General features: G+C 43.0%; 1 protein-coding gene across 3 annotated transcripts in view; it reads right to left on the bottom strand.

Moving 5' to 3' along the window:
* Positions 1–1,058: 1,058 nt before the first annotated feature.
* AMOTL1 (angiomotin like 1) overlaps positions 1,059–13,482 on the bottom strand; it is a 94,959-nt gene continuing 82,535 nt past the window's right edge. For 2 of the 3 annotated variants that reach the window (XM_081326203.1, XM_081326201.1), the window contains 5 exons: positions 10,604–10,794; positions 9,850–9,975; positions 6,896–7,122; positions 4,449–4,721; positions 1,059–3,056 (listed from right to left, as the gene is read on the bottom strand). In XM_081326203.1, coding sequence (XP_081182329.1) covers positions 2,947–3,056; positions 4,449–4,721; positions 6,896–7,122; positions 9,850–9,975; positions 10,604–10,794 — 927 coding nt within the window. In that variant the 3' untranslated portion in view covers positions 1,059–2,946. The remainder of the gene's footprint in view (positions 3,057–4,448; positions 4,722–6,895; positions 7,123–9,849; positions 9,976–10,603; positions 10,795–13,482) is intronic. The other variant, XM_081326202.1, reaches the window with a different exon arrangement.

Genomic DNA, 13,482 nt, shown 5'->3' with positions numbered 1-13,482 from the left:
TGAATTCTCTTACTAGTTATATGTTGTTGAGCAAGGAGATAGTTGGTTAACAAAGTAACCCCTTGATCTGTTCCTATCCACAAACTCAAGCTTTATTCTAAACTTGCATAATTCATGATTAGGGTAGTTTGTGGTTCAGCAAGTTCTGGGAATTCTTCTATCATAAAATGTGCTCCAGAGTGGGCCATTAAAGTCCACTTTGAGCAGAGCACATTATATCAACACAATTATAATATGCTAACCAAGATTTATGGTTTGGCATGCTTTGGAACATGATGCTTTCCACAAGCACTATATTGCCAATCTTTGTGTTATGGTGTCCTAGGATGATGTTGGAGCTTGCATCAAAGAAATGATCTGGAAACGGTAGTTGTATACATTTATTATATACAATATTAAGGCACAAATGTAAGCAGCAGAGAACAGGAGAAAATTCTTTGGCTGGCCAGAGTCACCCATATTTGTTATGGAAGATGAGACGCTATGTATCTATACAAACACATTCAAGCTGTACAATGCTCTGCAGTAGCCAATCTGCACAACAGAAACAAAACAGGGAAAATTGACATTATCTTACAATCCACTTGCCTGGAATATAACTATATAACGCTATAAATGTCAGGCAGGATAACACTGCAGCAGCACATAGATCAGGTATGAGCAAGCTAGAAAACACTGGTTTACAAGTATAGCAGCCACTATACAAATGCAATTCTGTAGATAAATTATGCTCTAATAGGATGGACTGGAATGGGGGTGAACATCCATCAGCTTGACGACCTCACCAAGTTGGTTAAGGGGAAAGTGGGCAGGGATATTAGATGTTTGCAATAAAATCTAGCTAACCTGCCCTCCCAATGCAAAAAAAGACCCCTAGGTTTTGGCCTAGCCTACTTTGCTTAGACCAGGGGTAGGCAACCTTGGCTCTTTTATGACTCTTGGACTTCAACTCCCAGAATTCCTGAGCCAGCATAGCTGGCTCAGGAATTCTGGGAGTTGAAGTCCATGAGTCATAAAAGAGCCAAGGTTGCCTACCCCTGGCTTAGATTCTGGGGGCCTCCAGGGCCACATATTTTGGCACTAAAAATCTACAGTAACATTATTTTTTGCATGCAGCCAGATTAACAAGATTTTAATGTCCTGATTCTTTTGGCTTGGGAAAGCCGCCTGCCAGTTTGCACACAAAAGAATGGTAACAATTCCCCCTTTGTATGCAAGTGGAATCTTGGGTGTAAATGTACTGTTGTAAAGGTATTAATAGAAGGCCTGGTCTTTAATGAAATGTGGCAAGGTACGTAGGCCTAAATGTACCTACATACAGTATATATGAAGAAGCAACTTTTAGGCTAATTCCCCTCTAGACTGCCATGTTTTGCACCTCAGAAACAGCAGTGAGCAAGCAACGCTATGTACAGTCCTGGTGTACATCTTTGCCTTATAGTCCATGGAGAGAAATTTGAGTAAGAGCACAGTCAGAATTTGAGACCAGCTATTTATGCTTTGGATAACACATACCTTGGACTCATAGAGTGCTCCCAGTCCTGGATAAACATGTCCGTAACAAGAGGCAGTTAAGACTGTCTCCTGGTCTATAGAGGAAGGAAATGAGGGAAAAGAGATTTGCATGAGCTTACTAGCTACAGATACTCCAGGAAGTAGCATTTACTACCAGCCTTGGGAGACTTTTTTTTCACCTAACATCCGAATGAAGAGGCAAATTTATGAGTCAGAGCAAAACCAGAACACTGCTACGTGGACTAAGGACTCTTACCAATGTACACACTTTTTGTCAGAAAGAGTACAATGTAACAAGCACTAAACTACACAACAGAGGAGAATACAAAAACAACTGCACATCTGGCCCCATCCAAAAGGGACCGTCGTGTTCACTACTTCCTATGTTATATTAGGACTCTTTCGACAAGCCAGCTTGCAGCTGAGGCTCAAAGATCTCTCTTACCTAGGCAGAAGGTCATATACGGATCTCCTGGCAAGTTCGCCAAGCTGATCCAAAGAGGCACAGTCTTCACACATGACTGTTCAGATGCATAACCTCTGGACAGAGACCGGTCCCCTTCGGGAATTTTGCTGTGGGTGCATCCTTGCTAGGAATCCAGGGAAGAAATCCCATTCAATGCTTCTGGAATTATTAACTTTAGCCCTAAATGAGCTGGGACCTGACCCAGCCAGAATAAATTAAATTTGAAGGAGCTGGTGATCTTGTGGCTGTTTTGCTCACTGATTGCTTCGTTTCATAATGCAGATGATCTCATGGCAAGTCAATGGCTCTCATGTATTGAGCACCTGGATGTCAACTAGTTTTCCTCCGTGGTCAACAGCATTCAGGGACCGGCTCTTGTAGACAAGAGACAACTACAGAGATCACGGAAACAATTTAAGATTAACCTGTCTAAACTTGGTTCTACCAGAGATCTACGTCGGCATGTTTGACATACAGTAGAAGCTAACCCAGATGGTGGGGGAATCAAAGAGGAAAAGTAGGAAGAAGGTAGCAGCTGAAACAATGGTATCGCCCAAGAATTGCAAATACAATTCAAAAAAATTCCACGTGGGCAACGTAGCACCCAATGATGTCACTACTTAGGTGTTAAGAGAACAGTTCCTGGCACGTCAAACACACCCTCCATAGAAACGTCCTCTTATTCCTATAACATCTTGCCGTCTCCCCCACACCGCTCCAAATCCACATCATGGTTGACTGTACATAGCAGACATCCCAAATGTTCTATCTCCAACATTCTGAGTCCCCTGCCCTCCTCAACTCTCAGATCCACCTGGAGTTTTCTTCTAGGTTCGAACTTTCTTGGTCCAACTTTGTGGTTCTCCTTCAGAGTTTTTAACTCAAGCACAGCAATGAAAACAACAACCCCCTCTTCTCCGGGGTGACGGGGTGCTTTTACCCAAAGCAGCAAAAGCTCCATGGCTTCAAATAAGGACTTCCATCATATCTGGATCTGGAAATTCAGGCTTATGAAGCAGATTGCTAAGTCTGCTTTTGCTGGTGTCCAGGAGCTTCCCACAGCTGGAAGAGTTTTCTGGGGGGAAAAAAATGCAGAGAATGGGTCAGGTTTTTGGGCCAAATTGCCCGTGTTTAGTATAGAAGCTGATCTACAGAAATGATTTTTTTTCCCTCCCTGCTTTGGGACATTTCTCACACATAATTCACATGACGTTCTTTCCAGGCTGGGCATCTGTTTCTGCTACCTGCTTTTAAGACCGTTCTTTTGGGCGATGGCAGCCCTAGGCCTTGCCAAATAAAATGTGCCTTAAACCTGCTGGATGTAAAGCTCTTGGGTACAAGCGGCTTCCATTCCAAGAATGTGTAAAGGAATAGAAGGAACGTTCCTAGGAGGGGTCACAGGGAAGCAAATTAAAGAAACACAGAACCCCTTTAACTCATACAGGTCAGTAAGAGATTAATCAGCTAAGTAAAAGCTGAGAGTTTTCCAAGATGGAAAGCATCAGTGAGTAGAAAATGGATGGTTTCTGAATTTTGCTTTACAGATAGTCCTAAACTTATGGCTGGTCACTTAGCAACCTTTCAAATTTACAACAGACCCCAAAAAAGGTACTTATGACCCAGATTTGAACTTCCAACAGCTAGCATCCCCCTCATCAAATTTGTATTTTTGCTGCTTAGCAACCAGCTTGCATTTATAGCTGTTTGCAATGTCCCATAGTCACATGACCGAAATTAGGAAACTGCATTTACTACCACTTTCTGGCAAACAAAAAAGGCTATTGCGAACAATAGGTTTGCTTACTGACGGTGGATTTGCTTAACCTCCATGGTAATTTGCTAATGATTGCTGCAAAAACAGTCATAAAATCAGATTGGTCATGTGACTGAATGATTGGCATGACTTACAACAGCAATAGCAACAGGACGTAGACTTTTATACCACTTCACAGTGCTTTACAGCCTTCTCTAAGTGGTTTACAGAGTCAGCGTATTGTCCCCAACAATCTGGGTCCTCATTTTACCGACCTCAGGAGGATGGAAGGCTGAGTCAACCTTGAGCAGGTCAGGATTGAACTCCTGGCAGTGAGCAGAATCAGCCTGCAGTATTAACCACTGTGCCACCATGGCTCCTATTTATAGCAATAGCAATAGCACTTATTGCCTCCAACAACCTGGGTCCTCATTTTACCAACCTCAGAAGGACAGAAGGCTGAATCAACCTTGAGCTGGTCAGGATCGAACTGCTGGCAGTTGGCAGAATTGGCCTGCAATACTAATTTCTCACCACTGTGCCACCCTGGCTCTTGTATAATTACTTACAACTATGATTATAGTTATAAATCGAGCACTACTTGCATTTTGCTTTTCCCAGGAGCCAATTTTCAAAACTCTGAAGTCTACAAATTGCAGGTTTACAGACCCTGCCAGTCACGTTCTGGGGATCAATGCAATTGGAACTACTCACCTGCTTTTTCCCCAGCACTTTTGCCTGCGATGTGCCTCAGGGCTGGACTGCTGCCAGAAGAGTGACTCAGTTTCCCTCTACCCGGAAAAGAAGCTGCAGTGGGCCAGAAAAGCTCCGTGCCTTTGTCTGTCTGAGTGCTGTTGTCTTTGCTGCCCATTTTAGCATGGCAGATGGTGACTGGCCATGAAGACATTGTAGAGGACAAAGATGGAGTTGGAAGGGTCAACGAAGGGATGGATGACTGTTCAGAGGTGTCTTTCCCTAACAACAAACCTTCAAGAAAATAACAAAATGGACACCAAGATATTTTTCATTATATTTCTACCATGGCTTCTTCCTCAAAGAGCAGACAGACTAAATTTTTCAACATCTGATGCAAAAAAGCTACGTTCTATGAAGGATGGTTGCAAGTACACAAAACTGTAAGCTAAAATGCCTGGGAGTCTGACCTACAATAAGCAATATTACAAACAAGAGTGACTACAGAACCCAAGATCTAGCCTGCCATAGAAACTTAACTGCCTAAACCTGGATTCCTGGCTTGCCTCCTGATCTTGGCTTTTTACTGGAGTAGTAAGCCAGGACAGAAATATATTGTTAAGCTTCCTATAGATGACATTCTGCTGGTTATGCTTACTAATATCCATTGAAGAAGGAACAAAATGGGAGTTATCTGAGAGCACTAACCTCCACACTAGATAATTACTAATAGTCACACTTCTCAATGTTTTTAACCTCACTGTTTTATGCAAATTCCTGTAAACGATACTAAACAAATACAGTAAGTAGCATATATATTACCCATCATCCATTATTGTCTTTGTTAAAATATATTTCTCACCACCAATCCCAGTGAAATATGCTGATGTTTCTGAAACTTGCTGGCTCCTTCTAAAAGCAATGGCTGGAAAGGAGCCAGGTCATTTTTTTTCCCCCAACCACATTATACTCATGGCAGTGATGCAAACTGGCTGAAATGATGTGACAGGGCTGAATGTTCACCAACTTTTTGGCTGATCTGGGAACAAAGCTAGTGGAGTGCTTCCAGCAGCAATTTATGAAGAAGGGAAAACTGCCCATCTGGCAGAAGTAAGTAAAACCCTAGGGGAAAAGTCTAGCTTCGTAGGGAAAGCTGAAAATAAGTTCCAAAGTGTTAGTCCAGATATAAAGAGACTTGAGCCCTAAAGAGGTATGCAGACAATAAGAGTCCAAAACCTAAATAAGATTTGGGTCATGTGCTTTGTATACTATGCTATCGTCTTAGCATATTGTGTGAAAAAGGCCGTTGTGTTAAGCCATAGTGCGACGTGGAGCCCTTGGTGCTCTCTGAGCTTGGTTGTTTTCTGGCAGATGTTTCATTACCCAAATAGATAACATTTTCAGTGCTAGGACTGTCTATCACTGAAGATGTTACCTAGTTGGGTAATGAAACTTCGGCAAGAAAACATCGAAGCTCAGGGAACAGCAAGGACACCACTGTTCAATCCTGAGATGCAAATATTATTTTCTATTGGTCCATAATTTGGATTATTTGTTCAAACATACCGTGTATGACCTGTGGACTTCAGCTCCCAGAATTCCTGAGCCAGCTATGACTCCATTCTGGGAGTTGAAGTCAACAGGTTGTAAAGTTGTTAGAGTGGCCCACCCCTGATTTAGCAGGTTGTGTGACCCCAAATCATGCTATACAGACACACAGCCTTACAACTGTCAGTGGGGTGCATCTGGTTATGCCATTTAAACCTTCATAACTTTGTATATTACTTTGCTGAAAGTATGAACCAACAGCGATGCAGTAAATCTCTGGCCACCACACAATGTTGAAGCAGGATATCTGGCAAATAAAATATCCTATTTCAATATGACTTTATTGCCATGTTTACCACTGACTGATCTTTAAAATAGTTTGCCAACTTTCGTAAAAGTAAAGAGTTCATAAAACCGTCGACTAAATAAATCAAGAAAAGTTTTCATCGAAACCTAAGACAGAACTGGGAAAAACAGCAAGCCATCCCAAATGTGCATGGAGCAATATTATATGGGTGAAATACAACATTTATCTTCCTTTAAGACAGTGTTCCTTCCCCAAGCTCAGCCACTTTAAGATATATGGACTTCAACACCCAGAACACTCCAGCCAGCAAAGCTGGCTGGGGAATTCTGGGAGTTGAAGTCCACACTTCTTACAAGTTGATGAGGTTGAGACTCTCGGTTCTAAAAAATGGAGAACATTAGTAGATCTTCGCCAGGCCCCAGTTTACACACCAAGGGTGGGTTCCCATGTTCTGCTGAATGATAAAGACGCTTTTCTTGAGTTGAACTAAACAGGTTATATGAACCTAGCCACTGCAGCGGACAAAAGACAATACAGGGTTTAGCATACTGTCTGAAGAAAACTGGCTTATTTAACAATTGTGGCTTCGCATCGCATATGAACTGAAGCTCACCCATGCTTTCTTTCCAAGACTTTTCTTCTTTCTTCTCCTCAGCGCCCTGGCTGTGGTTCAGGGAGGTCTGATGGGAGTGTGTGCCTGTAGCCGCAGCTATGGATGGCACCGACTGAGCGGGCCGCAAACTTGCTGAATCTCCTTTGCTGGCATCTTTCCTGGATCGCTGCTGAAGGACCTTGATCATGGCATCTTTCTCAATGATTTTTGCATACAGATTCTTTATTCTGGTAACGGTAATAATTTATAAACACTCGTAAATGCAGAGCTAACAGTATTATTGAAGCAGAAGTAAGACTTAAAGAGGTCACTTGGCCCCAGCTAGAGCTGGGTAGGTATTTGGACCAAAAAACACTTTTCTCAGTCAGTGTTCAAATGTTGTATCCTTCTGGTCCCAGTTAGGGTTTCCTTTAATCCTGCCATGATCAATTTAGTGGATTTAATGCATAGTATTGGTTAAAACAGGGGTGTCAAACTCAATTTCATTGAGGGCCGCGTCAGCATTGAGGTTGCCCTCAGGGGGCCGGGTGGGTATGGCCAGGGTGGGCTTGGGCCTACTGGGTGGGTGTGGCTAGAGTGCATATGGCCTACTGGGTGGGCGTGGCCAGCTCTACAGCGTTTGCATCAAGGGTGCCTATGGGGGCCTGGGCAGGAGTGGGACAGATCTTGAGGGTCTCTGGCAGGAGGAGGGTCTCTGGGCCAGGGCCAAGGCAGTGGGGGCCGTTCCCTCACTGTTTCCAGGATGGCTTCGCAGGCCACATGAAACCACTTTGCGGGCCGGATCCGGCCCCCGGGCCTTGTGTTTGACATGTCTGGGTTAAAAGCACACAAACACACCACTTCCACATTTGTGCATGGTTGCAAAGATAACCAAGCTGGAGTTGCTTAATCCCCTGTGGATGTGACTGTGCAGCTCAACCAGTCTGCAACGTATTCAGCATGGAGAAAATATTTTCTGTATAGGAGACATTTGATTGGTACCATCCGATCAAGGGGCTGTCCCCTTGTACAGAAGTACTCAGGTAACCTTGAAAAAGGAGTACTGAAAGCATAAACTTAGCCCAGAAAGACAGGAGAGGACGAGAAACTCAAGATTGCCCCTTCTTGATTATCTTTAGTATAAGAGAGAAACTTTGAACGTTCTGTAATTTCCTATAACAATGAAATATACCTCCAGTAGGTATGTTTCCTGATCTGACCTATCTTGAATGGCTGACATTGAGAGCTCTTTCATGCGAAGAAGAGCAAAGATGGACAGGCTGGTCTGCCCTCTCCCCTTGCAGTCATCATTAAGAGGGTAATCCTAAAGATGACCACACAAGTCTCCCCACATTTTCTAAAATTTGCATCACAACGGAGGCTATTTGCTACAGAATAGATTTCCCCATCAAACCTTCCTCCTATTGCATGGATAACATAGCAGCCTCTACTGTGAAATGCACAGTGGTTTATGCTATTAATTGACATTTCTCAATTCACACAATGCATGAAACCATGAAACAACCAGAGGGTCGTGAGTCTAAAATATGGTTGGCTAAGTTGGAGACACTTGTCATGTAAGCACATCCTTGGTTTGTATACATGGAAGGTGGCGGGAAACAGATGAATATAATGTTCCAATCCACTCTGTTCCTGATGCAATATTAATTTTATGGCCCAATTGGGATATGTAGGCCCCATTTATTTAATATATCATTGCCAACCAGTATATCAAAACATTCAGAAATGATTAAAATATGGGAAGAATGGATGGTAAAGATTAAAGAGAAGAATTTATCTAGTTTATTTTTTTCCTACTTGGAAACCACTTCTGGACTTTTTGCTCAAAATAAAAAAAATAAAACTTTTGATTTTTGGTTTTGATGAATAGAATAATTTTGTTATAATAGAAATGGCTTCGAATGTTTAGAAATGTAAAACAAAAGGTTGAAGTTGCTCTCTCTCTCTCTCTTTTTTGTATTCTACTACACTGAACAGACTGAGCGCCTGTTACGCGTCCCAGCTTCTGCCAACCTAACAGTTCGAAAGCACGTAAAAAATGCAAGTAGAAAAATAGGGATCACTACGGTGGGAAGGGAACAGCGTTTCATGCGCCTTTGGCGTCTAGTCATGCCGGCCACATGACCACGGAGACGTCCTCGGACAAGCGCTGGCTCTTCGGCTTTGAAACGGAGATGAGCACCAGCGCCTAGAGTTGGAAACGACTAGCACGCATGTGCGGGGGAACCTTTACCTTTACCTTTACACTGAAGAAGTAGGAAATCCCTATTTTTTTTCTTTCTTTCTCTTTGCACCCTTCTTCTTTCCCTTAGCATTCTAACATTTGCTTCTTTTTGGCATTTTCATCTTATAATAAAATTTAATAAAATACTGGGGGGGGGAGAGAAATGATTAAAATACACCAAAGGAAACTGTGAAAAAAATACACAGGGAGGAAAAGAAAGCTAAACAGAGCCATTCTTCTATCTACAGCAGGGGTCTTCAAACCTGGCCCTTTTATGACTTGTGGACTTCAACTCCCAGAATTCCTCAGCCAGGCACATGTGCCTGGCTGAGGAATTCTGGGAGTTGAAGTCCACAAGTCATAAAAGGGCCAGATTTGAAGACCCCTGTTCTGCAGCATTAATACAAGAAAGGCCTGAATGAAGAGATGGGTCTTCACTTGGTGCTCCCCAAATGCAAGAGAAGATGCTTTGGGACCTTTCAAGTAGAGAGCACTCATTAAAGAGTAACCACAAGAGGACACCTAGTCAAAGTATAGACAGAGGACCTTTTCTAACCCTTGCCAACCTACCAGTTTGCTACCATGAATGTAGCACGTTCAGGATCTGGTTCCCGTTTTTGGGGCCTTGTATTCCAAAAGCTGAAGGTTCTTATTAAGGATTGCAGGGAACCTCAGCACTTCAAAACTTCATTCAAATCCCATAGCAGCTATTTCACAGCTCTTTCCTTACGTGTATTCCATGTCCTGACACTTCTGGTTGTTTTGCATCTTCGTCTCTTCTTCCTGCCATATGCGGACTTCCAAGGAGCTCTCACTGTAGCTGCCACTGCGGGAGTGGTTGGTGGCCAAAGTATCTCTGGCAACAGAAAAACCCCAAAAAAGCTTTTATCTGACGTGATCAAAATACAAGAAACTTCCTTTCGTCAATCCAGTTATCTGCTTCTCTAGTCGTGGGAAGCTTTCTTGTCTCTCAAAATGGAATGTCTTTCATACTTCTTCTTTGTGGTTCTTTTTTGCCAAAGAGACCACAAGTGATGCCTAGTTGCCTCTGGGTGCTCAGTAGGTACTTACTCATTAAGGGTTAGGACTTCCTCTGCCATTGCAGGATGCCAATGCAGTGCCCAGGTGTGTCATGACATCCTAATGGCCTCCACTAACTACCAAAAAGTCCCTTTGTGAGGGAGATGGGTGGTTATAAATAGGAAGGAAGGAAGGAAGGAAGGAAGGAAGGAAGGAAGGAAGGAAGGAAGGAAGGAAGGAAGGAATGAAGGAAGGAAGGAAGGAAATATATGTGGACTTACAAATCTCCATAATCACATGAGACCACCAAATCTCACAAGAGGTCCATGGTGAGCTTTAAAAAGATCTCAAAAGCTCTTGAGTTTCACCCAACATCCATGGAACACTGAAAAGCCTGTCATTCGGCCATCTCTATAAATTTTGGTTAACAAATAAATACATGTAAAAAGGTCAATAAATCCTACTTTTCTGTTGCAGCTGTGGTTGCAGCATTCATGGCAAAGTGCCGGATTGTGCTCTCTTCAAGGTACTTCTGCTCCCACTTGGTCATGTCAGCTTCTAAAGCCAGTATCCTCTCGTCTTTCTCCCGCACTAACTCCATTAAGGCCGGGACATTGTACTCAGGTACAGGGGCTGCTTGATAATTCCCTTGTTTCTGAAATAAAGGAAGATGCTCTTAAACCATTTTAGTATAAAATTTAACAGGCAAGTAGCTCACAAACCCGTCTGGTCTGGGAGTTGAAGCCCACACCTCTTCAAGCTGCCGAGGTTGAGGAACACTGCCCTTAGAAATTAATCAGCATCCACCAGTGGGCCAACACAGTCAGAAAATTAAAAGAGCCTTGGTGGAGCAGTGGGCTAATGCCTCCTTAAGTAACACCAGCTGCCTGCAATTAGTGCAGGTTCGCATCCCACCAGGCTCAAGGTTGACTCAGCCTTCCATCCTTCCGAGGTAGGTAAAATGAGGACCCAGATTGTTGGGGGCAATAAGCTGACTTTGTAATAATGCCGCTGGGGGGGGGCAAAGCCCTAATAAGCAGGCATATACATAGAATGAAGGCTATTGCTAAGCTATTAATTTGTGCTTTAAAATTGTAAGCCGCCCTGAGAAGGGCGGGATATAAATGGGATTAAAAAAATAAATAAAAATAAATTTAAAAAAAGATATGCAAGGCAGACTACTCAGATGCTCACAATGACTTTTCCACCACCCCCGTACAATGCCCCTTAGATTTCCCTACAGTTCTGGTACACTTACAGTAGCTATTTTTTTCACTGAGTATAGTTCACAGAATTATAAAGGCAGTTTTTCCAGTCAATTATACAAGGGAAAGAGTTACATATAATCTGAAAAAGAGCCTGTGGGAAAGTATTTCTGGTTTTGGGAACAAAGCCCGCCAAAGTACATCAATAGTACTTCAACAGCAGTCTCAATATTGGCTTCCTACAGGGAAATGTATGGCAATGTATGCAATGTATGGCAGTGAAAGCTGGACCATAAGAAAGGCTGAGCGCCAAAGAATTGAGGCCTTTGAACTATGGTGCTGGAGAAGACTCCTGCGAGTCCCTTGGACTGCAAGGCGATCAAACCGGTCAGTCCTAGAGGAGATCAACCCTGACTGCTCTTTAGAAGGCCAGATCCTGAAGCTAAAACTCAAATACTTTGGCCACCTAATGAGAAGGAAGGACTCACTGGAGAAGAGCCTAATGCTGGGAAAGGTTGAGGGCAAGAGAAGAAGGGGACAACAGAGAATGAGGTGGCTGGATGGAGTCACTGAAGCAGTAGCTGTGAGCTTAAATGGACTCTAGAAGATGGTAAGGGACAGGAAGGCCTGGAGGAACGTTGTCAATAGGGTCGCGATGGGTCGGACACGACTTCGCAACTAACAACAACACAGGGAAAGGTTTCCATTATTGCATCGTCTTTCCAGATCTCAAGATATTCGTAGCATTTGACACAACATGGCAAACTCTACCCCCTCAGTCCAGCTGACCTTGACCCTGAACCAACCAAGGGACGAAGACAAAAGATTGTTACTATACTTGGAGCCTATTGGGTGTCTAAAGAGAAACAGGTTGAAGTTCAACTCTGGTGAGACCAAGTGGGTGTAAGAGCATGGACCATCCAGTTCCAGGGACATACCAATGACTTTATGGGGAGGTGCTTCCCAAGACAGAACTAGGATAAAAGCTAGAGATATTTTTTTTAAAAAAACCAACAACTTCAGAATCAAGTAGCAGCTGGGATTAGGAACACCTTTACACAGATTTGTCTGGTGCCCTAACTGTGCCCTTTCTGGAATCAGGAGGCCTTACTGGCAATGAGTTGTGTCTGAGTCATCATGCGTGTGGACTTAAGCAAGACTTTACTCTCTCGATAAAACATTGAATATTTGATTGATTGAAAGTGATCTACATGGAGATGCTCTTGAAGATCACTCTGAAGCTATAACTGGTCCGGAATGCAGCAATGCAAGTGGTTATCGGTAGGCCTGGCCATGTTCTAGCAAGGTTGGCATGCTTCAGGTCCCTTAATTAAACAATGTCACCTTCCTGTCAACCCAGGAAGTATACCTTCTCTGTTGCTGTTCCTGGTCTCTGGAACAGCAGATCCCCCCTGCCTCCGAGGTCTGAAGAGCCCTGTTCTTGTAGGCCTTCAAGAAAGCACTGAAAATCTGGCTTATTCCATAGGCACCAGACTCAAATGTTTGGGATATACACTGGACTGAATGCAAGGAAACTGTGTGTGTGTGTGGGGGGGGGTTTCCTTCTGGAATGGCACTGGAATTTTGTTTTAAGTGTTATGCTCTTATACAGAGAATATAGAGATGTGTAGCAATGGGCAGTGTAAAAGTTGAAATAATGAATAAATTTGACCTCTGGCCCTCATCCCACCAAAAGTAGCCGTGACCAGGAGTGTCATCAAGTAATATCTGCTCTGAAGTATATCCTGTTGAATTCAACAGCTTATCGTAGAATCATAGAGTTGGAAGAAGCCATTTTGGCCAATGATCCCAATTTTCAATCAATGCAGAAATATAAATTAAAGCACTCCTGACAGATGACTGTCTAGTCATGGGTTACACCCAGCAAAGGAGAAACCCATTTAAAAAAAAAATAATTGGTTCTACAGCTCCGTAAAGAAGATGCTTGTTATTATTTAAATGAATGAACAAACCTTTATTGTCAAAGTACAACCATGTATACATTGAGATTACTCCACAGAAAACATACATGGTCTCTTATATCACTTAAAATATGGCAACAAAGTCATACTGCTAAGCTTGTAAGCCGCCCTGAGTCTTCGGAGAAGGGCGGGATATAAATGGAATTAAAATAAATA

Source organism: Vipera berus (assembly GCF_964194415.1).
Source record: "Vipera berus genome assembly, chromosome: 4".
NCBI lineage: Eukaryota > Metazoa > Chordata > Lepidosauria > Squamata > Viperidae > Vipera > Vipera berus.
The sequence above is the reverse complement of the archived record's forward strand: the minus strand, read 5'-3'. Positions and strand labels throughout refer to the sequence as shown.